Here is a 25429-nt window from a genome sequence, read left to right on the forward strand (position 1 = left end):
CATGCAGAGCCTCTAGCACAGAGCCAGGCTGGAAGCTAAACAAATGATAGCTACAATTAGAGCCATAATTAGAGTCACTATACCATTTGATCCACCTTCTAGAAGCAATATATAAAAAAAGATTACAGGCAGATACTTCAGCTTAAAACCCCCAAAGTTGTATGTGTAGTATGTTAAATGCACCTATCCCTTCTGCTGTGACACATTAAACTCTACACATCTGTCAGGGCTCTGCATTATTTTATTCGAAAATGTATTCTATTTTAAAAGAAAATGAAACTGGGTGTGCTGGCTCATGCCTACAATCGCAGCACTCTGGGAAGCCAAGGTGAGAGGATCACTTGAGGCCAGGAGTTTGAGAATAGCTTGGGCAATATAGCGAGAACCTGTCTGCACAAAAAAATTTAAAAATTAGCCAGACCAGGTGGCATGCTCCTGTAGTCCTAGCTACTCAGGAGGCTGAGGCAGGAGGATTGCTCGAGCCCGGGAGTTCCAAGCTGCAGTGAGTTATGATCATACCACTGAACTCCAGCCTGGGTGACAGAACAAGATCCTAGTTCAAAAAATAAAAATAAAAAATATAGTAGCCAGGTGTGGTGGTATGCACCTGCAGTTCTAGCTACTCTGGAGGCTAAGGTGGAAGGATTGCTTGAGCCCAGGAGCTTGAGGCTGCAGCGAACTATGATTGCGCCACTACAATCCAGCCTGAGCGACAGTGCAAGAATGTGTTATTGATCCCTCATCCCTATCTCTTCCTTCCCAAACCCTCCTTATCCTCCAAAGCCCTGCCAAGAAACCATGACACTCCCAACAAGAAAGGGAGCTACCCAGATTCTCAACTTCTGAGGCTGCTCTCTAAAAACTCACCTGGGGCCACCTAGAATTTTCAACCCTGATAAGGAACACAAACATGTCTTAGAAGAGAAGGTTCCTTATACGGCATTGCAGCTTCACAGCAACTTAAATATTGTAACTGCACAGTAAGTATTTGCTGAATAAATCTTTCCTAAACACTCCCCCCATGCTTTGCCTTTGCAATTGTATAGGTGCCTCCCTCTGGAATGCTCACCCACCCATGACTATCTATGCATGCGTCTCAAAATCTTAAGGATTCTCCCCAGTAAACTTAGGAAGAGATGCACAAGGTCATTCCAGATTAGAGAAATGCAAATCAGTAAAACCAGAAGATGCTATTTTTCACTTATCAGATCTGCAAACCCAAAAGTTTGACTAGGACACCAGTGCTGGTGAAAGTACAAGAAAGCAGACAGGCTCCTGCATGACTGATGAAAGGATACACTGGGGTGACCTTTCTAGAGGGCAATTTCGCAACGTGCATCTAAGTTGTATTTTTTTGAGGCAGAGTGTGGCTCTGTCACCCAGACTGGAGTACAGTGGCGCAATCATGGCTCACTGGAACCTCCAACCTCTTGGGCTGAAAGCAATCCTCCCACCTCAGTCTCCTGAGTAGCTGAGATTACAGGCACATGCCACCACATCCACACTGGGCTAACTTTTTTATATTTTGTAGAGACAGGGTCTCACAATGTTGTCCCAGCTCATTGGGAGCTCCTGAACTCAAGCAATCCTCCTGCCTCACCCTCCCTAAGAACTGGGATTATAGGTATGACCGACCACACCCAACCGGCATCTAATTTTTAAATGATTATACCCCTGGACCTAGTAATTCCATTCCATAAAGTATATCCTTCAGGTATGTTCCAAAACGTAAATGTTTTGGCAAGTCACAGTGGCTCATGCCTGTAATGCCAACACTTTGGGAGGCTGAGGCAGGAGGATCGCTTGAGCGCAGGAGACAAGCATTATGTTCAGGCAACATAGTGAGAGCCCATCTCTACAAATCATAATGCATTTAAATTAAAAAAGAAAAAAGAAGGCCAGACGCAGTGGCTCACGCCTGTAATCCCAGAACTCTGTGACGCTGAGGCGGGCGGGTCACCTGAGGTCAGGAGTTTGAGACCAGCCTGGCCAACACGGTGAAACCCCGTCTCTACTAAAAATACAAAAATTAGCTGGGCATGGTGGCAGGCGCCTATAGTCCCAGCAGAATTACTTGAACCTGGGAGGTGGAGGCTGCAGTGAGCTGAGACTGCACCACTGCACTTCAGCCTGGGCAAGAGAGTGAGACTTCATCTCAAAAAAAAAAAAAAAACCAAAAGAATGCAGACCTGTTTGTATTCAAGGGGGAAAATAAGATACATTGTTCAGTTTAAAAACAAACAAACAAACAATAAAACAGGCCAAGCAATGTGGCTCATGCCTGTAATCCCAGTACTTTGGGAGGTTGAGGGGAGGGGGGGATTACCCGAGGTCATGAGTTTGAGAACAGCCTGGAAAACTTGGCAAAACCCCATCTCTAGTAAAAATTCAAAAATAGGCTGGGCGCGGTGGCTCACGCCTGTAATCCCAGCACTCTGGGAGGCCAAGGCGGGTGCGTCACGAGGTCAGGAGATCGAGACCCTCCTGGCTAACACAGTGAAACCCCGTCTCTACTAAAAAATACAAAATATTAGCCGGGCGTAATGGCGGACGCCTGTGCAGTTAGCCGAGATCGTGCCACTGCACTCCAGCCTGGGCCACAGAACGAGACTCCATCTCAAAAAAAAAAAAAAAAAAAAAAAAAAAATTGGCCTGGCCCGGTGGCTCACACCTGTAATCCCAGCACTTTGGGAGGCCGAGGCAGGCAGATCACCTGAGGTCAGGAGTTTGAGACCAGCCTGACTAACATGGTGAAACCCCATCTCGACTAAAGATACAAAAAATTAGCCAAGTGTGGTGGCACGCGCCTACAATCCCAGCCACTTGGGAGGCTGAGGCAGGAGAATTGCTTGAACCTGGGAGGTGGAGGTTGAATTGAGTCGAGACTGCACCATTGCACTCCAGCCTGGGCGACAGGGCAAGACTCCATCTCAAAAAAAAAAAAAAAAAAATTAGCCGGGCGTGGTGGTGTGTGTTTGTAATCCCAGCTACTCGGGAGGCTGAGGCAGGAGAATTGCTTGAACCTGGGAGGCAGAGGTTGCAGTGACCCGAGATTGCACCATTGCACTCCAGCCTGGGTGACGAGTTAAACTCCTTCTCAAAATAAATAAATAAATAAATAAAACAAAACAAAAAAGGCCGGGCGCAGTGGCTCAAGCCTGTAATCCCAGCACTTTGGGGGGCCGAGACGGGCGGATCACGAGGTCAGGAGATTGAGACCATCCTGGCTAACACGGTGAAACCCTGTCTCTACTAAAAAATACAAAAAACTAGCCGGGGGAGGTGGCAGGCGCCTGTAGTCCCAGCTACTCGGGAGGCTGAGGCAGGAGAATGGCGGGAACCCGGGAGGCGGAGCTTGCAGTGAGCTGAGATCCGGCCACTGCACTCCAGCCTGGGCAACAGAGCAACACTCCGTCTCACAAAAAAAAAAAAAAACAAGCGCCGTGGCTTACGCTTGTAATCCCAGCACTTTGGGAGGCCGAGCTGGGTGGATCACAAGGTCAGGCGTTCAAGACCACCCTGGCCAAGATGTTGAAACCTGCCTTCGCTAAAAATACAAAAATTAGCCCGGCATGGTGGCACGTGCCTGTAATCCCAGTTACTTGGGAGGCTGAGGCAGAGAATTGCTTGAACCTGGGAGGTGGAGGTTGCAGTGAGCCCAGATCATGCCACGCCACTCCACTCCAGCCTGGGCGACTGAGCGAGACTCCGTCTCAAAACAAACCAAAAAACAAACAAACAAACAAACAAGCAAGATCCATTTTCTATATATATATATATATATACACACACACACACAAATTCAAAGCCAGATGTCGGAGGACCACTTGAGCCCAGATGTTCAAGGTCACCACAGACAACATAGTGAGACCTCATGTCTAAAAAATAAAAATAAGACCAGGCACAGTGGCTCATGCCTGTAATCCCAGCACTTTGGGAGGCCGAGGATGGCAGATCACCTGAGGTCAGGAGTTCAAGACCATCCTGGCCAACATAGTGAAACCCCATGTCTACTAAAAATACAAAAATTAGCCAGGTGTGGTGGCAGGCACCTGTAGTCCCAGCTACTCGGGAGGCTGAGGCAGGAGAATCGCTTGAACCCAGGAGGCAAAGTTTGCAGTGAGCCGAGATTGCGCCATTGCAGTCCAGTTTGGGCAACAGAATGAGACTCCATCTCAAAAAAAAAAAGAAAAATAAGAAAACATGGCCAGGCATGGAGGCTTACGCCTGTAATCCTAGCACTTTGGGAGTCTGAGGAAGGTGGATCACCTGAGGTCAGGAGTTCAAGACCAGCCTGGCAAACATGGTGAAACCCCATTCTACTAAAAACACAAAAAATTAGCTGGGCATGGTGGTAGGTGCCTGTAATCCCAGCTACTTGGGAGGCTGAGGCAGGAGAACTGCTTGAACCTGGGAGGCAGAGGTTGCAGTGAGCCAAGATTGCGCCATTGTACTCTAGCCTGGGCAAAGAGCAAGACGCTATCTCAAAAAAAAAAAAAAAAAATTTAAAGGATACCCATAAATATGCTGGCAAATTAAGACTTTTTTCTATAAAAATCAGTAAGAAACTATTTTTTGTTTGTTTTTTGAGACACAGTCTCTCTGTGTCACCCAGGCTGGAGTGCAGTGGTGCGATCATGGCTCACTGCAACCTCTACCTCCTGAGTACAAGTGATTATCCTGCCTCAGCCTCCTGAGTAGCTGGGATTATAAGCATGCACCACAATGCCCAGCTAATTTTTGTATTTTTAGTGGAGACAGGGTTTCACCATTTGGCCAGGCTGGTCTTAGACTGCTGGCCTCAAGTGATCCACCTGCCTCGGCTTTCCAAAGTGGTTGTATTACAGGCGTGAGCCACTGCGCCCGGCGGTAAGAAACTATTAAAATGATTTCTAGAGATAAGAAAAATAAACATTTGATTTTTAAGAGATGGGGGTCTCACTCTTTCACTCAGGCTGGAGTACAGTGGGGTGATCATCATAGCTCACTGCAGCTTCCAACTTAGGCTCCTGCCTCAGCCTCCTGGGTTGCTCTGGGATTACAGACATGCTGCACCATATCCAGCTTATTTCACTTTGATGTCTTTGTATACTGTTTGAATTTCCTGTCTATTACTTTCATTTCCAGCTTGGTGAGAGGATTGTGGGCCACTTGCTTGTCTTCTCTTTTATACTTTTCTGAGTTTACTCTCATTCTAAAATGATTAACTTAAAATCCTGCCTATTATCAGACTCCACATTACCTAGGACTGGCCACGGGCATCAGAGGGCACATCTATCATGTGCATTTTGGTACTATCTGCTTCTTCATCTTATGACCTGTTGTAGAAGATCACAACTTCCCCAGGACAAAAGGCCTTGACCATCAAATATTCCTAAGTCCCACCAGGTTTAGTGGCTATTTGGTTTATGGTAGGCATTCAGGTAAACACCCACTTAATGAGCAATAAATGGTAATGAGGAGGTTCACACAACGATTCCTTTACTCCTTGAGGCCTACACTTCAGAATTCAAAACGAATTCAGCTAATAGAGTGGGTACTTGGCGAAGTCCGATTATCCAACAAAAGACAGAGAAATGGCCCAAATGACTCAAGTAAATAGCTTATCAGGAGAAAGGTTTCTGTACTAACAATACAGGTAGCAGGGCGCAGTGGCTCACGCCTGTAATCCCAGCCACTTTGGGAGGCTGAGGAGGGCAGATCATGAGGTCAGGAGATCGAGACCTCCTGGCTAACATAGTGAAACTCTGTCTCTACTAAAAATACAAGAAAATCAGCCAGGCATAGTGGCACATGCCTGTAATCCCAGCTACTCGGGAGGCTGAGGCAGGAGAATTGCTTGAACCCGGGAGGTGGAGGTTGCAGTGAGCTGAGGTTGCGCCACTACACTCCAGCATGGGCAACAGAGTGAGACTCTGACTCAAAAACAAAAACAAAAACAAAAACAGTAAAGGTAAAGGTTTAGAGTATGTTTCAAGGTTAGAAAATGAGTCAATTCCTAGGGATGATGACTCACACCTGTAATCCCAGCACTTTGGGAAGCCAAAGTGGGTATATCGCTTGAGCCTGGAAGTTCTAGACCAGTCTGGGCAACATGGCAAAATCCCATTTCTTCAAAAAATACAAAAATTAGCCAGAGCTGGGCGCCATGGCTCATGCCTGTAATCCCAGCACTTTGGGAGGCTGAGACAGGTGGATTACCTAAGGTCAGGAGTTTGAGACCAGCCTGACCAACACGGTGAAACCCTGTCTCTACTAAAAATACAAAAAAATTTAGCCAGGCATGGGGGCAGGCGCCTGTAATCTCCTACTCAGGAGGCTGAGGCAGGAGAACTGCTTGAACCTGGGAGAAAGAGGTTGCAGTGAGCCGAGATTGTGCCATTGCACTCTAGCCTGGGCAACAGAGCAAGATTCCGTCTCAAAAAAAAAAAAAAAGAAAATTAGCCAGACATGGTGGCACATGCCTATAGTCCCAGCTAGTAGAAAGGCCAAGGTAGGAGGATCACTTGAGCCTGGGAGGTCGAGGCTGCACTCCAGCCTGGGTGACAGAATGAGACCCTGTCTCAAATTTAAAAAAAAGAAAGAAAGAAAAGAAAAGAAGTCAACTCTGGGTGTTGACTATAGCTCACACCTATAACCCCAGCACTTTGGGAGGATGAGGTGGGAGGATCCCTTAAGGCCAGGAGGCCCAGATCAACCTAGGCAACATACAGCGATCCCGTTGCTATAAAAAATTAAAAAAATAAAAAATCAGCCTGGTGTGGTGGCACATGCCTGTGGTTCCAGCTACTCAACAGGCTGAGGCAGGAGGACTGCTTGAGCCCAGGAGTTCAAGACTGCAGTGAGCCATTATTGTGCCACTGCTCTCCAGCCTTGAGACAGAGTGAGAGCCTGTCTTAAAAAAAAAAAAAAAAGAAAAAGAAAATGAGTCAAGTGCTGATCTCAAAGGAAGTGGTTGTATTTTCTATGAATACCAAGCTGGAGGTAATTTTACAGATCATACAATCCAGTATCTTAAAAAAAAAAACAAAAAACTTTGTTAGTAGCAGAATCTTTTTTTATTCTCCAAATGGATATCTTCCAGAGAATACTGATACATTAACAAGGAAAAGCTAAGCTACCTCCACAGGCTTTGAAGCCAAACACGTGATCCTAAATTCCTGGCTCCATCACTTCCTGGCTGCCTGACAGTATTTATTTATTTTCTTGAGACAGGGTCTCATTTTCTCACCCAGGCTGGAGTGCAATGCCATGGTCATAGCTCACTGCAGCCTCAAACTTTCGGGCTTAAAGGATTCTCCTGCCTTAATCACTTAAGTAGCTAGAACTACAGGCACACACCACCACTCAGCTAATTTTCAAAACCGCTGGCCAGGCACAGTGGCTCACGCCTGTAATCCCAGCACTTTGGGAGGCCAAGGTGGGCGGGTTACGAGGTCAGGAGTTCGAGACCAGCCTAGGCAACATGGTGAAACCCCATCTCTACTAAAAATAGAAAAATGGGCCGGGCATGGTGGTGCATGCCTGTAGTCCCAGCTATGTGGGAGGCTGAGGCAGGAGAATCACTTGAACCTGGGAGGCAGAGGTTGCAGTGAACCGAGATTGCACCACTGCACTACAGCCTGGGCAATAGTGAGACGTCGTCTCAAAGAAAGAAAAATGTTTTTGTAGAAATGGGGTCTTGTTATGTTGCCCAGGCTAGTCTTGAACTCCTGGCTTCAAGTGATCCCCCCACCTCTGCCTCCCAAAGTGCTGAGATTATAGGCATGAGCCATCTTGCCTGGCTTTCTGCATGATTTTATTTATTTATTTATTTGAGACATGGTCTGGTCTGTTCTCTGGGCTGGAGTGCAGTGGCATAATCATAGCTAACTGCAGCCTCCAATTTCTGACTCAAGTGATCCTCCCACCTATGCCTCTGGAGTAGCTGGGAGTACAGGTGTGTGCCACCATGCCTGGCTAATTTTTTATCTTATTGTAGAGATGGAGTCTTGCTATGTTGCCTAGGCTAGTCTTGAACTCCTGTCTACATGACTTTAAACAGATCAATTTATTTCTCTGAACCATCTTTCTTAACTGTAAAATGGGAATAATAATAGTGCCTTCCTTTTTGTTGTTATGTATAAAACATTTAAAATGGTGCCTGGACACATGATGCATGCTCAATATATTAATATCATGTAATAGCTATGTTCATGTAACTGCTCTGTGATTCAGTTTCTTCATCTGTAAAATGTGAATAATAATAAGTGGCTGGGTGCAGTGGCTCATGCCTGTAATTCCATCACTTTGGGAGGCCAAGATGGATCACCAGAGACCATGAGTTCAAGACAAGCCTAGACAACATAGGGAGACCTTGTCTCAATTTAAAATAATAATAATAGCAACTACCTATAAGAGTGATTGCAAGGACTCAATGAGTTAACATACATAAAAGCACTTAGATCCCTATTGTCCAGTGGCCACTTGCCACATAAGCATTTAAAAAGGGCTAATCTGGCCAGGGGTGGTGGCTCACTCCTGTAATCCCAGCACTTTGGGGGGCCAAGGCGGGTGGATCACTCGAGGTCAGAAGTTCGAGACTACCCTGACCAACATGGTGAAACACCATCTCTACTAAAAATACAAGAAAAAATTAGCCGGGCATGGTGGTGCATGCCTGTAATCTCAGCTCCTTGAGTGGCTGAGGCATGACAATCACTTGAACCCCGTAGGCGGAGGTTTCAGTGAGCCGAGATCACACTCCTGCACTCTAGGCTGGGTGACAAAGCGAGACTGTCTTTAAAAAGAAAAGGGCTAATCTACTTTAAGGTGTGCTGTAAGTGTAAAACACCAGATTTAGAAAACTTCGTACCAAAAAGTAAAATATGTCATTGATATTTATATATGGGTTAGATATTGAAAAATATTTTGATATTGTGGATTAAAGCATGGCATTTTGATCAACGATGAACCACATATAAAATGATGGTCTCATAACATTATAATGGAGCTGAAAGATCCCTGTTACCTAGTGATTGTCACAGCAATCTGCGTCCAGCCATGTTTGTGTTTTAAGCTATGTATTAAGGCCAGGCACAGTGGCTCAAGCCTGTAATCCCAGCACTTTGGGAGGCCGAGACAGGCGGATCACGAGGTCAGGAGATCGAGACCATCCTAACACGATGAAACCCCATCTCTACTAAAAAATACAAAAAACTAGCCGGGCGAGGTGGCGGGCGCCTGTAGTCCCAGCTACTCGGGAGGCTGAGGCAGGAGAATGGCGTGAACCCGGGAGGCGGAGCTTGCAGTGAGCTGAGATCCGGCCACTGCACTCCAGCCTGGGTGACAGAGCAAGACTCCGTCTCAAAAAAAAAAAAAAAAAAACACAAAAACATTTTCAGGCCAGGCCCAGTGACTCACTCCTGTAATCCCAGCACTTTGGGGGGCCAAGGCTGGTGGATCATTCAAGGTTAGGAGTTCAAGACCATCCTGACCAACATGGTGAAACTCTCAAAAAAAAAAAAAAGCTATGTGTTACTACAAAAGTTCCAAAAAGTTTAACAAAACCAGCCTGGGCAACATGGCAAAACTCTGTCTCTACAAAAAATACAAAAATTAGCCAGGTGCGGTGGCATGTACCTATAGTCCCAGCAATTTGGGAGGCTGAGGTGGGAAGATTGCTTGAGCCCAGGAGGTCGAGGCTGCAGTGAGCATGGGTGACAGAGCAAGACCCTACCTCAAAAAAAAAAAAAAAAAAAAAAAAAGTAATTGTTCATGAAGTAAAAAGTTACAGTTGGGGCCAGGTGCGGTAGCTTATGCCTGTAATCCCAGAACTTTGGGAGGTCGAGGCGGGTGGATCTCGAGGTCAGGAGATTGAGACCATCCTGGCTAACACAGTGAAACCCTGTCTCTACTAAAAATACAAAAAATTATCTGGTCCTGGTGGCGGGCACCTGTAGTCCCAGCTACTCGGGAGGCTGAGGCAGGAGAATAGCGTTAACCCAGGAGGCAGAGCTTGCAGTGAGCAGAGATTGCGCCACTGCACTCCAGCCTGGGCGACAGAGCAAGACTCCGTCTCAAAAAAAAAAAAAAAAAAAAAAAAAGTTACAGTTGGCCAGTTGCAGTGGCTCACGCCTGTAATCCCAGCACTTTGGGAGGTTGAGGCAGGCAGATCACTTGAGATCAGGAGTTTGTGACCAGCCTGGCCAACGTGGTGAAACCCTGTCTCTACTAAAACTACAAAAATTAGCCAGGCAAGGTGGTGCACACCTCTAGTACCAGCTACTTGGGAGTCTGAGTCACCCGGGAGGTGAAGGTTGCAGTGAGCCAAGATCATGCCACTGCACTCCAGCCTGGGTGACAGAGGAAGACTCAGTCTACAAAAAAAAAAAAAAAAAAAAAAAAAAAAAAAAAAGTGACAGTAAGCTAAAGTAAACTTATCAAAAAAAGAAAAAAAAATTTTTTTAGAAATGGGGTCTCACTATGCTGCCCAGGCTGGAGTGCAAAGGCTAGTCACAGGTGGAATCATCGTGTACTACAGCCTTGAAATCCTGGGCTCAAGTAATCCTCCTGTCTCAGCTTCCCAAGTAGTTGGGACTACTGTGGTAGCTCGCCACCACACCCAACTAGAAAGTTTTTTTTTTTTTTGAGAGTGAGTCTTGCTCCATTGCCCAGACTGGAATGCAGTGGTGCAATCTCGGCTCGCAGTTACATGCTATATAGGTTTGTAGCCTAGGAGCATTGGGCTATATCATATATCCTAGTGTGTAGTACGTTTATGTAAATAAACTCTAGGATGCTTGCACAGGATGAAATCAGGGTCAGCCATGGTGGCTCACGCCTGTAATCCCAACACCCTTGGGAGGCTGAGGTGGGCAGATCACCTGAGGTCAGGTGTTCAAGACCAGCCTGGTCAACATGGTGAAACCCCATCTCTACTAAAAATACAAAAATTAGCCGGGCGTGGTGGCGTGTGTCTGTAGTCCCAGTTACTCCGGAGGCTGAGATAGGTAACTGTTGAACCTGGGAGGCAGAGGTTGCAGTGAGCCGAGATCATGCCACTGCACTCCAGCCTGGGCAACAGAATGAGACTCTGTCTCAAACAAACAAACAAAAATTAATTTCCATTTCTATTTAATTTTTAAATGTGGCTACTACAAAATGCAAAGTTAGAAATGTGGCTTGCAATTTTTTTCTATTGCATAGCTCAAGCTTAGAACCTTCCTGTCATTATAAGTTGTAAATTTGGTTTTTATCTCGCAAACAGCACGACTGTGTGGGAAGTTGTGGGGGGTATGGAGATGAAAGAGAGGGGCCCTACCTCCTGGGAAGTGACAACCTAGTGGGGAAATAGATGTATCTTCCCAGTGGGGGTGAGAAGTGTCATTTTCACCTATGTATTTCAGCAGCCTTGGTGGTATGAAAGGGCATGCCAACCAGCACAGAAGCAGGACGTCCGAGGCTGCCTTGGTTGGGACCTGCAGCCTGAATGCGGAGAAAAGGGCTTTGCTAGCCCTTTGCTAGCTCCCCTACTATCAAGGATGGGGACCCCCACTGTACACAGTGTATAGGGTTTCTTTCCATGTGAATCCCAGGGACTCTCCTTAACTGGGTGGTTAAGGTGCCATCAGCCTTGCCCCAGACCCAGACCCAGCCCCTCAGGCCCACAGAGCCCCAGTGGGGCCTGGCTATTACTGACACTCATGTCACACTGAGATGTAAGACGGCAGCCCAGGCCGAGCTTCCCCGGGCCCCCTCGGATTCTCGGGCGCTCCCACTCCCCCTAGGCTTCCTTGGACTCCCTGCCAAACATCTATCTCCCTTTGGACCCCACTGCTCCCCAAAACTACTCCTCACGCCCTTAGTCTGTTTCTTCAGTTCCCCAAACTCCTTCAGCCTCATCTAGACTTCCCTCCGTCCCTCTTCTAGGACCCCAAAAGCTCTCCTCGGCCCCAGGACCCCGCAAAAGTTCCGTAGTCCCATATCTGAGACCCCACAAGGACTTTCGGAACCCTCCGCTGGGCCTAAGGCCCCCGGAGATCCCTCGGCTCCCCACACTCTCCTCAGACCCCAGCTCCCCTTAGCCTCGCCTCGAACCCACCTCACACAACCCAAACGCCCACCAGACGCCGCTGTGTCTAGTCTCTCCCAACTCCGGCGCACCCCCGGACTTCCCCTGCCCCCAGGCCCCGCTCCCGGAATCACCTGGGCCGCGTGCCCCACGCCCGGCCGCTGAGCCCACCTGCGCGCCCAACTGGTTCAGCTGCTGCATGTCGCCGCCCACGGCCTCGGGCACTGGGTCCTCAGTGCAGTGCAGGCGACCCATGGCGCGCGCCCCAGTCCCGCAGGTTCCGCCGCCGCCGCCCTGCTCAGCTTCCTCCTCCGCCGCCGCCGCCGCCGCCGCCGGCCTCTCGGCGCATCCACAACCGCACTTTCGCCACGGCCGCCGCCGCGCGCTCCTCCCCCGGCCGCCGGGGGAAGTCCGGAGCCGGGGCGCCCTCGCAGGGCCGCGGACACACGCGGCCGCCGGGCTCTGGGGAAGGGCGGGGGCGGCGCGGGCAGACGCGAGGTTTCCTGCCAGCTCTCCCGCTGAGTGACCTTTGGGTACGGCGCTTGGCCTCCCTGGACCTCAGTTTCACCATCTGTGAAAATGATGGCTGGGGTAGCTCCTTAAATGAGTTAAGCCTCCAGAAATGTTTAACGCAGAGACCGTCGCACAAGAGGTCTTCAATCAATGACCAGCTGCTATTATCATCACTGTTATTATGCACTCCACAGATATTTATGACACGCCTACACGATGCCAGACACTGGAGACAGGGAAGGGAACAAAGCAGGCCACGGTGTCCCTCGGAGAGCTGACATCAGAGTAGAACAGTAGGTCTCAACCTTGGATGGGCATCAGCATCACCCCTAGCATCACCTGGTATTGCCGGGCCCCGCCCCCAGAGGATCTGATTCGAAAGGCCAGGGTGGAGCCTGAGAATTTGCACTTCCAACAAGCACCCAGGGACCACACTTTGAGACCCTGTGGAGTGGAAAAACGGAGTCACCAAAGTTTACTCAAAATAGTGCGAGGGCTTTGACTGTGCAGGGCAAGGAGGGTAGTGGTCAGGTGGGTGAGGGGAGGTTATTGAGACCATGATCATCACTGCAGCCCCTCAAACACTTTAACCCCCTTGCCCTCTCTTCCCAGGGGCTCCTCACAGTTCCCAGGTGAATATTAGCCTGATCCCCATTGGAAACATGAGAAAATAGAGACATGCTACCCAGAATCTAGGAACTGAACGCCAAGCCTACAGGCTTCACCTAGCCGGTAAGTCCAGCCTTGAGGGTAAGGAGGTAATGCGGAGAAACCTGGAGCAGGGAAATGTGGGAGGTTTGGCTGGCCCTCCTCACCAGCCCTCCTCCTCTCCTCTACCCTTTCCTGAAAATCCCTTCTGTAAAAGTATAAACAAAATGTGTTCTACCCAAAGGCCAAGCCCATCCCCTTCAGTCATTATATCATTCAACAAATATTGAGTGGCACATGGCTGTGGTCCCAGCTATTCGGAGGCTGAGGCAAGAGGATCACTTGAGATCTTGAGATTGAGGCTGCAGTGAGCCCAGATGGTGCCACTGCACTCCAGCCTGGGCGACAGAGCAAGACCACATCTCCCCACTACCCGACCCCGCAAAAAAAAGTCGGCTGTGAGGCAGATACCATGATGTGATAGGCGGTTGGGATCCCACAGTGACACAACCAGATGAACCAGATGCAGTGCCTGGCCTCTGAGAAGTCAGAATTGACCCAGGGAGGCAGACGCCCATGTGTGTGAAAGCATTAAGGGATGCCAAAAAGTAGAAGGAGCTTTAAGAATGTGTACAGGACACAGTCAGAGTTTGGAGTACCTGGAAGATAATAAACCTTTGGGTTACAAACAGACAGGGAGTGAACTCAGAGGCCCTACTCACTGTGCAAGAATATATATATATATATTTTTTTTTTTAGATAGATTCTGGCTCTATCACCCAGGCTGGAATGCAGTGGCACAATCTCAGCTCACTGCAACTTCTGCTTCCCGGGTTCTAGTGATTCTCCTGCCTCAGTCTCCCGAATAGCTGGGAATACAGGTGGCTACCACCACCCCCAGCTAACTTTTGTCTTTTTTTTTTTTTTTTTTTTTTTTGAGACAGAGTTTCACACTTTTTGCCCAGGCTGGAGTGCAATGGCGTGATCTCGGCTCACTGCAACTTCTGCCTCCCGGGTTCAAGTGATTCTCCTGCCTCAGCCTCCCGAGTAGCTGGGGTTATAGGCATGCGCCACCACGCCCAGCTAATTTTGTATTTTTAGGAAAGACGGGGTTTCTCCATATTGGTCAGGCTGGTCTCGAACTCCCCACCTCAGCTGATCTGCCCGCCTCAGCCTCCCAAAGTGCTAGGATTACAGACGTGAGCCACTGCACCTGGCTCAACTTTTGTCTTTTTACTAAAGATGGGTTTTCACCACGTTGGCCAGGCTGGTCTCAAACTCCTGACCTCAAGTGATCCACCTGTGTCAGCCTCCCAGAGTGTTGGCATTACAGGCATGAACCACTGCACCTGGCCTGGAATTTTTATTTTTAAACATTTTTAACCTTGTTAAAAAAGAAGATCTGGGCTGGGTGCAGTGGCTCACGCCTGTAATCCTAGCACTTTGGGAGGCTGAGGTGGGTGGATCACCTGAGGTCAGGAGTTCAAGACAAGCCTGGCCAACATAGTGAAACCCGGGTTCTACTGAAAATAGAAAAATTAGCCAGGCATGGTGGTTCATGCCTGTAATCCGAGCTACTCTGGAGGCTGAGGCAGGAAAATCTATTGAACCCAGTAGGCAGAGATTGCAGTGAGCCAAAATTGCACCACTGCACTCCAGCCTGAGCAACAGAGTGAGACTCTCTTTTTTTTTTTTCCGAGATGGAGTCTCGCTCAGTCGCCCAGGCTGGACTGCAGTGGAGCGATCTCAGCTCACTGCAAGCTCCGCCTGTCAGTTCACGCCATTCTCCTGCCTCAGCCTCCCGAGTAGCTGGGACTACAGGCGCCCACCGCTACGCCCGGCTAATTTTTTGTATTTTTAGTAGAGATGGGTTTCACCATGTTAGCCAGGATGGTCTCGATCTCCTGACCTCGTGATCTGCCCGCCTCAGCCTCCCAAAGTGCTGGGATTACAGGCGTGAGCCACCACGCCTGGCGTGTGATTTGTTTTCGTTTTACATACACAGGACTCTCCCATTTCACCAAGTTATTTAATAATCCCTTGTACTCCACGTGTGGTCCTTGGACCAGCAGTGCAGGCTTTACCTGGAAGCTTGTTAGAAATGCTGAAACTCAGGCTGGTTGCGGTGGCTCTCACCTTAGAGAGAGCCACCGCACCCAGCCCGAGTGAGACTCCGTCTCAGTAAAAAAAACAAAAGTGCTGTAATCCCAGCACTTTGGAAGGCTTGAGGCTGGCGGATCATGAGGTCAAGAGATTGAGACCATCCTGGCCAACATGGTGAAACCCCGTCTCTACTAAAAATACAAAAATTAGCTGGGAGTGGTAGCGGGTACCTGTAGTCCCAGCTACTAGGGAGGCTGAGGCAGGAGAATAGCTTGAACCCGGGAGGGGGAAGTTGCAGTGAGCCAAGATCGGGCTACTGCACTCCAGCCTGGTGACAGAGTGAGACTATATCTCAAAAAAAAAAAAGAAAGAAAGAAAAGAAAAAAGAAATGCTGAATCTCATTCCAGCACTTTGGGAGGCTAAGGCAGGCAGATCACCTGAGGTCGGGAGTTCAAGACCAACCTGGCCAACGTGGAGAAATCCTGTCTCTACTAAAAATGAAAAAATTAGCCTGGCAGTGGTACATGCCTGTAATCCCAGCTATTCCAGAGGCTGAGGCAGGAGAATCACTTGAACTTGGGAGGCGGAGGTTGCAGTGAACTGAGATCACTCCAGTGCACACAAGCCTGGGTGACAGTGAGGCTTGGTCTCAAAATAAATAAATAAATAAATAAATAAAATAAAATACCGAATCTCAGGTCTACTAGACCTACTGATTCAGGATCTGAATTTTAACAAGATTCCTAAGTTATATGTGGGCACATTAAAGTTTGAAGTGCAAATAGGCTGGGCACGGTGGCTCATACCTGTAATCGCAGTACATTGGGAGGTCGAGGTGGGCGGATCACAAGGTCAGGGGATTGAGACCATCCTGGTTAACACAGTGAAACTCCATCTCTAATAAAAAAAAAAAATACAAAAATTTAGCCAGGCGTGGTGACAGGCCCCTGTAGTCCCAGCTAATCGGGAGGCTGAGGCAGGAGAATGGCCTGAACCCGGGAGGCGGAGCTTGAAGTGAGCTGAGATCGAGCCACTGCACTCCAGCCTGGGCGACAGAGGGAGACTCCGTCTGGGAAAAAAAAAAAAAAAGTTGGAGGTGCAAATAATAACAACCATTTTAAGTGCTCACTTTGTGCAGTGCTTTATTTTAAGCACTTGAATACACACTGTGTATAATGATAATAGTACTTTGCATTGTCTACTGATTGTTGCTCATATTATTTTTCCTTTTTTGTGTGTGCTGAAAACCAGGAATGAACCATTATTTCTATTTTAATGTTTACCATAATGTGTTATTGCTGTCATTTACACATCTGTCTCCTCTACTTACTAATTATTTTGTCTCAGGCAAATGATTAACCTTTCAGTGCTTCTATTTCTTTATTTATTTATAAAATGGAGATGATAATATAACCTTCTCGAAAAGATGAAACAAGACAATGCTTAGAAAGCATTTAGCACAGCAACTGGACCATGGTAACAGCTCAGTAACTGCTTGGTGTTATTAATATTTCAGGTTTTCAATCTTATAAAAAGAATATGACAGTAAACATTCCTGTACACAATCCTTTTCTACATCTGATTATTTCTTTAGGAAAAATTTCTAGGAAGGCAAGGGATACTATGTTCAGTCTTTCTGGGCTCTAAATATCATGGGGATGGAGTGGAGGTGAGGAGGTCTAACGGATACCACAAAAAGTAGTTATAAAGAATGAATAGGCTGGGCATGGTGGTTCACGCTTATAATCCCAGCACTTTGGGAGGCCAAGGCGGGCAGATCACCTGAGGTCAGAAGTTCTAGACCAGCCTGACCTATATGGAAAAACACTGTCTACATTAAAAACACAAAAAATTAGCCAGGCCTGGTGGTGCATGCCTGTAATCCCAGTTACTCGGGAGACTGAGGTAGGAGAGTTGCTTGAACCCGGGAGCCAGAGGTTGCGGTGATCTGAGATCGTGCCATTGCACTCCAGCCTGGGCAACATGAGCAAAACTCTATCTCAAAAAAAAAAAAAAAAAAAAAAAAGAGAGAATGAACAAGGGCCAGGGGCGGTGGCTCACACCTGTAATCCTAGAACTTTGGGAGGCCTAGGCGAGTGGATCACCTGAGGTCAGGAGTTCGAGACCAGCCTGGCCAAAATGGTGAAACCCCATCTCAACTAAAAATACAAAAATAAGCCAGGCATGGTGGCAGGCACCTGTAATCCCAGCTACTCAGGAGGTTGAGGCAGGAGAATAGCTTGAACCCAGGAGAAGGGTGTTACAGTGAGCCAAGATCGCGCCGTTGCACTCCAGCCTGGGTGACAGAGCAAGACTTCATCTCAAGGAAAAAAAAAAAAAGGCCGGGTGCGGTGGCTCATGCCTGTAATCCCAGCACTTTGGGAGGCCACCTGAGGTCAGGAGTTCAAGACCAGCCTGGTCAACATGGTGAAAAACCGTCTTTACTAAAAATACAAAAATTAGCCAGGCGTGCTGGCGGGCACCTGTAATCCTAGCTACTCAGGAGGCTGAGGCAGGAGAATTGCTTGAACCCAGGAGGCAGGGGTTCCTGTCAGCTGAGATTGCGCCACTGCACTCCAGCCTGGGTGACAGAGTGAGACTCTGTCTCAGTAAAAAAAACAAAAGAGGAAGAAAAGAAAAGATAAATACTTCAGGTGATGGATACCCTAAATTTCCTGACTTGATTATTACACGTTCTATGAAAGTAACAAAATATCCTGTGTACCCCATAACTATGTACAAATATTATGTATCAATTTTTTTTTAATATAACAAGGATGGATGACTTTTCAAGGTAAGCAGAAACAAAACCATTAACCATGAACCATCTCTCTGAAAACACCCAGAAATTAGCATTTCTGCCTGAATAGGCACCTGGTGAAGTTCCCTGATGAGGCTCCGGGTCCGGGCCCTGCCCATCTTCCAACCCATATCCCCTACATCCCAAGGAGGAGACATCCAAGTCCTCTAAAAGTAGCCTCCAGATCTCAAATCTCATTTTTGCCTTCAATGATAAAATGCTACCTAAACATCATCCAAAAATGCTGCATAATATTCTACAGAGCAAGAATAAAATGCCCGTAACTAATCCTTGTGGTTGCCTATTTAGATTTTTCTGACTTTTCTTTCTCATTAAGAACTTTGTAGCTAACAAAGGCAATAGATAAAAAAGTCTTTCCAATGTTCTCCTTCACAATCCAATCTTAGAGGAAGGAAGGAGCAGTGATTACCTTTAATGCGATAACTTTGTAGCAGGAAATGCAGGCCAGAGCCAGGCCTCTCTTCTAGAGAACCACCTGCCCCCATTTCAGCGTTAATGAGGGACCCTGCTCCCTTCATTCACTTTAAAATGTCCCTGTGGAGGGCGACGAAGTACTCACTCCCTTTCCCCTCCCCCGCCCCTGCAAGTGAAAGAAGTTCATTAAGAAGTAGTTTCTCAGGCGGGGAGGATTCCTGCTGGGAGTTTCACCAAGGGGCCAGGTTTTCCCTAGGAAAAAGGTCTAACCCTTCGCACTCTGAAATGCGAAAGGGCATTTTTTTAAAAATTAAACTTTTAATTTTGAGATCATCGTAGATTCACATACAGTTTTAAGAAATAATACAGAGACATTCCTTGTAGCCTTTACCCGGTTTCCCTCGATGCACAGATCCCACAGTGTCATCACCAGGATATTGTCGTTGATACAGTCAAGATGCAGAACATTTCCATGGCAGCAAGGATCGCCCATGTTGCCCAAGGGACAATTTTAACAGAAAGGACAAGCTCTAGATCCTCTTTCTACCAAAAACTAGAAGAAAATACTAGGAACATTTTGAGGTTAAAAAAAAGAGAGAGAAAAATTGGGCCGGGCACAGTGGTACACGCTTGTAATCTCAGCACTTTGGGAGGCTGAGGTTGGCAGATCTTCTGAGGTCAGGAGTTAAAGACCAGCCTGGCCAACACAGTGAAACCCCATCTGTACTAAAAGTACAAATATTATCCTGTCGTGGTGGCGGGCGTCTGTAATCCCACCTACTCGGGAGGCTAAGGAAGGAGAATCTCTTGAACCCGGGAGGCAGAGGTGGCAGTGAGCTGAGATCACGCCATTGCACTCCAGCCTGGGCAACAAGAGTGAAATTCCGTCTCAAAAAAAAAAAAAAAAAAACCACACATAACAAAAATGTAAAAATACAGTTGACCTAGACTCTTGACATCCATGTCATGAAAGTCATTGACAAAGGAAGGCTGGAGAATTGCCCTAGATTAAAATAAACTAAAAAAGACAAGATAACAATGCAATGTGTAATTCTGGATGGAGGTCAACAATTGCTACAAAAGACATCATTGGCACAAAATAAACCTACTTAACACTACTGAACTCTGCACTTAGAAATAGTTAAGATGGGAGGTAGGCATGGTGGCTCTTGCCTGCAGTCCCAGCTATCTGATAGGCTGAAGCAGGAGGATCCCTTGAGTCTAGGAGTTCTAGGCCTGGGCAACATAGTGAGACCTTGTCCTCAAAGAAATAAGAAGAAATAGTTAAAATGGTAAATTTTATTAAAGCCACAATTTAAAAAAAAATACATTATTGTGACAATTGAAGTCCGAACACCCACTGTAGATTAGATAATAATATTGTATCAATGTTCAATTTCCTGAACTTGATAAATGTAATTTGGTTATGAGAAAATGTCTTTGTTCTTAAATACATGTTCAAAGTACTCAAGGTAAAAGTGGATAAAATGGTTCAGGGAAAAAATGAGCCAACGCATGTGGTAATGTAGAGATTACTGATTAATTTCTAAATTGGCTCTGAGCATGCTGGAAACCAGAGGGAGATGAGTTAATTTCACTTCTAGTTTTTCATCCTTACACAGGTAAATTAATGTAGATCAATTTCTCTTGTTGGACTTACAGGACAGTTCCAGTTCTCCAATTTCTGTCTAGGACATGGTGATGAACTTGTTTACCAGTTCAAAAATCTTCCTTCCAATAGCAGGATTTCTGGGGTAGAGTTTAAGCCTTTTTAAGACCCTCTGGCCTAAGCTCCAGTGGACATTTAAGCTGCCCCTCCAGAAATTTGCTTTTTAAAGAGCTCTTTGGCAGTTCCTACTTTGAGGGTGTGGGTGATAATGTCTCTACCTTTTGGGAATCTCACCCCTCATTTCAAATTCATGGTAGGAATCACTTTGCCTGAGAAAATGAGGCCTGGATCTCTATTGTCCCGCTTTGTTTTTCTCTGCAGAACCATTATAAAGTGAATGCCTGGCCTGCCCTGCTTTAGGCCAGCAATGCATATCACTGCTGGGTGCTGAGAACACAATCTGGGGTGTAATCTTGGGGGAATGACCTCTAGAACTTTCTTTTCTGGACTATTTTCATCATCTGAAAGATGGAGGAGTCTCTTCTTTCATTCCAGTAGTAGGTATTTTTTGAGCATCTACTATGTGCCAGGCCCTGTGTTTGGTGTCAGGGACACAGCAGTGAATAAGATAGATGACTGGTCTGCATTTACGTTGCTCAGAATCTAATGAGGGAGGCTTACCTTATATGAAGAGTCACTGAAAGACATTGCAAAGGAGAAAAATGCTAGGAAGGAGAGTAGGGGGCTGTCAACAAGTGTAATGCAGATAAACCCATCTGGTGGAGGGAAGGTAAGCCGACTGAGTAGTTAGCCTCTGTCCAGCCTTAGGAAAGGAGTGATTGAGGGGGAAGCCCTGGGGTCTTGGGCATGTCACCCCTACCTTCTCCCTCTACTCTGCAGGTCAGCATAACTCGGTAATCATTTCCTGGCCTGCAGCCAGGGTTATCAGCATGCTGTGTATATGGACTTCGTGAAGCTTGGAGGCTGAGGGCCCTGACCAGAGGAGATAAGAACAGGTTTGGACAAGAAGAACCCATCCCCTCTATGTTTATCTCAAAACGATAGAGCAGGCTGAGTCTGGACCCAGAGCAAATCCAGGAAGTAGAATCCAGGAAGCAGAGAGATGAGTCAAGAATGACACTAAGGTTTTGGGCTTCATTCCATGCTATACTATCTGCCCCATTTGACAGTGAAGGAAGCAGATGCCCAGAGAAGGGAAGACACCTGTCTGAGGTCACACAGCAGGTTAATAGGAGAATGAGAACAGAACCTAGGCCGCTGATCTTTTCACCTTAACCATCTTATCCTCCTCAGAAGTCAAGCCTGAGCTTCCAAAAATAAAGGAACCCAGGTCCAGGAAAACTTGCTGTTTTGTCTGAGGGTGAGGGGTGAGATAATGATGAGTCAGGGTTTCAGGGAAACAAACATTTACTTATTATCTAATGTGGGGGTAGATGTGGTCCCTGCTCTCAGGAAGCTCAAAGTGTGAATGAATTAAAGTCAATGTGACCAAGCGCGGTGGCTCATGCCTATATTCCCAGCACTTTGGGAGGCTGAGGCAGGCAGATCACCTGAGGTCAGGAGTTCAAGACCAGCCTGGTCAACATGGTGAAACCCCGTCTCTACTAAAAAATACAAAAATTAGCGAGGTGTGGTGGTGGGCACCTGTGATCCCAGCTACTCAGGAGGCTGAGGCAGGAGAATCGCTTGAATCCAGGAGGTGGAGGTTGCAGTGAGCCGAGATCGCGCCACTGCACTCCAGCCTGGGCTATACAGTGAGACTTCGTCTCAAAAATAAATAAATAAATAAATAAAATACACACAACAACAACAAAATAAAGTCAATGTTACTTCATTTCATGAACAACATCAAATTCGGAGCGGGCTATGGGGTATTCTCCAAGGGGCAAAAACAGGTGATGTTCAACAGAGTGAGGCATGGCATCTCTTTCAAGGGCCAGGATGGAAAAAGAAATCAGTGGATTCAGTTCTGGACCCCACGTCAAAAGCCACAAAGACAAATCACAGACTTTGATTTGCAGTGAATCCTCTTCTCACGAGGGCCACTGTGCAGCATCCAATAATAATAGCTACTACTATGATAACTAACAAGCTTTCATTCATTTGATGTCTTGTCTGGAGAAACGGGGATAAAACAGTATCCACAGACATAGAGACTGTTGCAGAATGAAGGAGGGATTTCCTGTTTTCTTCTTCTTCTTCTTTTTTTCTGATGAGGTCTCACTATGTTGCTCAGGCTGTTCTTGAACTCCTGGGCTCAAACTATATTCCCGCCGGGCGCGGTGGCTCAAGCCTGTAATCCCAGCACTTTGGGAGGCCGAGACGGGCGGATCACGAGGTCAGGAGATCGAAACCATCCTGGCTAACACGGTGAAACCCCGTCTCTATTAAGAAATACAAAAAACTAGCCGGGCGAGGTGGCGGGCGCCTGTAGTCCCAGCTACTCGGGAGGCTGAGGCAGGAGAATGGCGGGAACCCGGGAGGCGGAGCTTGCAGTGAGCTGAGATCCGGCCACTGCACTCCAGCCTGGGCTACAGAGCGAGACTCCGTCTCAAAAAAAAAAAAAAAAAAAAAAAAAAAAAAAAAAAAAAAAAAAAAAAAAAAAAAAAAAACTATATTCCCGCTCGGCTTCCCAGAGTTCTAGGATTACAGGCCTGAGCCACCATGCCTGGCATCTGGTCTTCTATTAACTACCACTGTGCCAGGCATGGTGGCTCTGACCTGATCATTTTACTCTGACCTGATCATGTCACTGAAAACCCTGCAAAGGCTCCAATTGCTGAAGGTGTGGATGCTCTGATTCCTGTCTTCTTCACCAGAGTCTGCCTTCCTCTCCAGCGGTGTGCTCTAGTCACATGGGCCTCCCCTCCATTCCTTGTCCAAGCCATGCTCCTTGTGCCTCAGGACCAGAGCAAGTGCTGTTCCCAAATCCCAGAACACATTTCCCTCACCCCTTAGCCTGCTGCTTACTTAACCACTGCATCCCGTCATATCTCTGCATGAGCATTACTTCTTTTCTTTTTCTTTTCTTTCTTTTTTTTTTTTTTTTTTTTGTTGAGACTGTCTCACTCTGTCACCCAGGCTGGAGTGCAGTGGCAGGATCTTGGCTCACTGCAAACTCTGCCTCCCAGGTTCAAGTGATTCTCCTGCCTCAGCAGGGATTACAGGAGCATGCCACCATGTCCTGCTAATTTTTTTTTTTTTTTTGAGATGGCATTTTGCTGTCGCCCAGGCTGGAGTGCAGTGGCACAATCTTGGCTCACTGCAACCTCTGCTTCCCAAGTTCAAGCAATTCTCCCACTTCAGCCTCCCAAGTAACTAGGATTACAGGCACCCACTGTCATGCCCAGCTAATTTTTGTATTTTTGTAGAGACAGGGTTTCACCATGTTGGCTAGGCTTGTCTTGAACTCCTGACCTCAAGTGATCTGCCGCCTCAGCCTCCCAAAACGTGACTTACTTCTTCAGTAAAGTTTTCTCAGGCCCCATGACCTAATTAATTTTCATTTTATAATACCCTGTTCTCATCATAGCATTTAATACCATTGTAGGCCGGGCGTGGTGGCTCACGCCTGTAATCCCAGCACTTTGGGAGGCCGAGGCGGGAGGATCACAAGGTCAGGAGTTTGGCCCAGCCTGATCAACATGGAGAAACCCCATCTCTACTAAAAATAGAAAATTAGCCAGGAGTGGTGACATGTCTGCAATCCCAGCTACTCGGGAGGCTGAGGCAGGAGAATCACTTGAACCCGGGAGGCAGAGGTTACGGTGAGCCAAGACCAAACCACTGCACTCCAGCCTAGGGGACAGAATGAGATTCTGTCTCAGAAAAAAAAGTACAACTGTAATCTTACAACTATTTGTGAGATAAATTTGATGAATGTCTGTTTCCCCTACCTAGTTGTAAGCTCTGAGAGGGCAGTAAAAGGACTTTGTGTTTTTCTTCTCAGCTTTATTCCTTACCACAGTGCCTGGCACAGAGCTCAGTGAATTCAATAATTCAATAAATGTGCACAGCCTGGCCAGGTGCGGTGGCTCACGCCTATAATCCCAACACTTTGGGAGGCCAAGGCGGGCGGATCACCTGAGGTCGGGAGTTTGAGACCAGCCAGACCAACATAGAGAAATGCTGTCTCTGCTAAAAATTCAAAATTAGCCGGGCTTGGTGGTGCATGCCTGTAATCCCAGCTACTTGGGAGACTGAGGCAGGAGAATCACTTGAACCTGGGAGGTGGAGGTTGAGGTGAGCTGAGATCATGCCATTGCACTCCAGTCTGGGCAACAAAAGCGTAACTCCATCTCAAAAAAAATTAAAGAAATATGCACACCCCTCCTCCACCAATGACAGAAACAGGGAAGGAAATTCCGTGCTGGTTCTGCAGGGGATAGAGAGAGATGGATGACCTCCCTCCATCCCAATCCCCTTTGGGCCTTGTTTTTCCCGTGTGTGAAATGGAGATTAGACTCCTTCTTACTTCATAAGGGTGCTGTGAGAGTCAAAGTGTAATACACATAAAATGTTTAGCTCAAGTGCCTGAGCACATGGTAGGCTCTCAGTAGCTATTATGAAATTGCTTATTTAATAATAACTAATGAATGGCTGGGTGCGGTGGCTCACGCCTCTAATCCCAGCACTTTGGGAGGCCGAGGTGCGTGGATCCAGCCAGGGCCCACATGGGGAAATCTCGTCTCTACTGAAAAATACAAAAATTAGCCGGGAATGGTGGCAGGTGCCTGTAGTCCTAGCTACTTGGGAGGCTGAGGCAGGAGAATCGCTTGAACCTGGGAGGCGGAGTTGCAGTGAGCTGAGATTGCGCCACTGCAGGCCAGCCTGGGTGACAGAGCAACACTCTCAATAATAATAATACTAATAAATAATGAATATGACCTGGCCAGGCTCTGTGTACTTGTCTAGCCAGGTACATTTAAGGAAAATATTTCAATGACCCATTCTGGGGTTTAAAAAAAGGAGAAAAGGAGTCTGGCTGTTCCTGTTGAAAATGAAAGGTGAGGAACCCACTTTGCAAATGAACGTGGCCTCTAATGGCACTACCATTAGGACTGAATACCTTACAATGGGGTTCTTTCACATACATGGGCTGTGCGAATCCCCACAGTCATTCTGGGAAGTAGGCATGGCTATTATTATTATTATTATTCCAATTAGACAAGGGAGATGCTTGAGGCTCGAACTCCTTAGCATAGCACACACAGAGTGGGGGTCACAGGGAGATGGGGGTGGAGTGGA

At 47.2% G+C, this 25429-nt stretch overlaps 1 protein-coding gene across 12 annotated transcripts in view; it reads right to left on the minus strand.

Annotated features, from left to right (window-relative positions):
- Positions 1-12359, minus strand: part of COMMD7 (COMM domain containing 7) — a 37849-nt gene extending 25490 nt beyond the window's left edge. For 11 of the 12 annotated variants that reach the window (XM_015149222.3, XM_077951451.1, XM_077951447.1 and 8 more), the window contains exon 1: positions 12224-12359. In XM_015149222.3, coding sequence (XP_015004708.1) covers positions 12224-12307 — 84 coding nt within the window. In that variant the 5' untranslated portion in view covers positions 12308-12359. Of the gene's footprint in view, positions 1-12186 lie in introns of all 12 variants that reach the window. The other variant, XM_028828315.2, reaches the window with a different exon arrangement.
- Positions 12360-25429: the final 13070 nt, after the last annotated feature.

This window comes from Macaca mulatta, chromosome 10 (genome assembly GCF_049350105.2).
Source record: "Macaca mulatta isolate MMU2019108-1 chromosome 10, T2T-MMU8v2.0, whole genome shotgun sequence".
Classification (NCBI taxonomy): Eukaryota; Metazoa; Chordata; class Mammalia; order Primates; family Cercopithecidae; genus Macaca; species Macaca mulatta.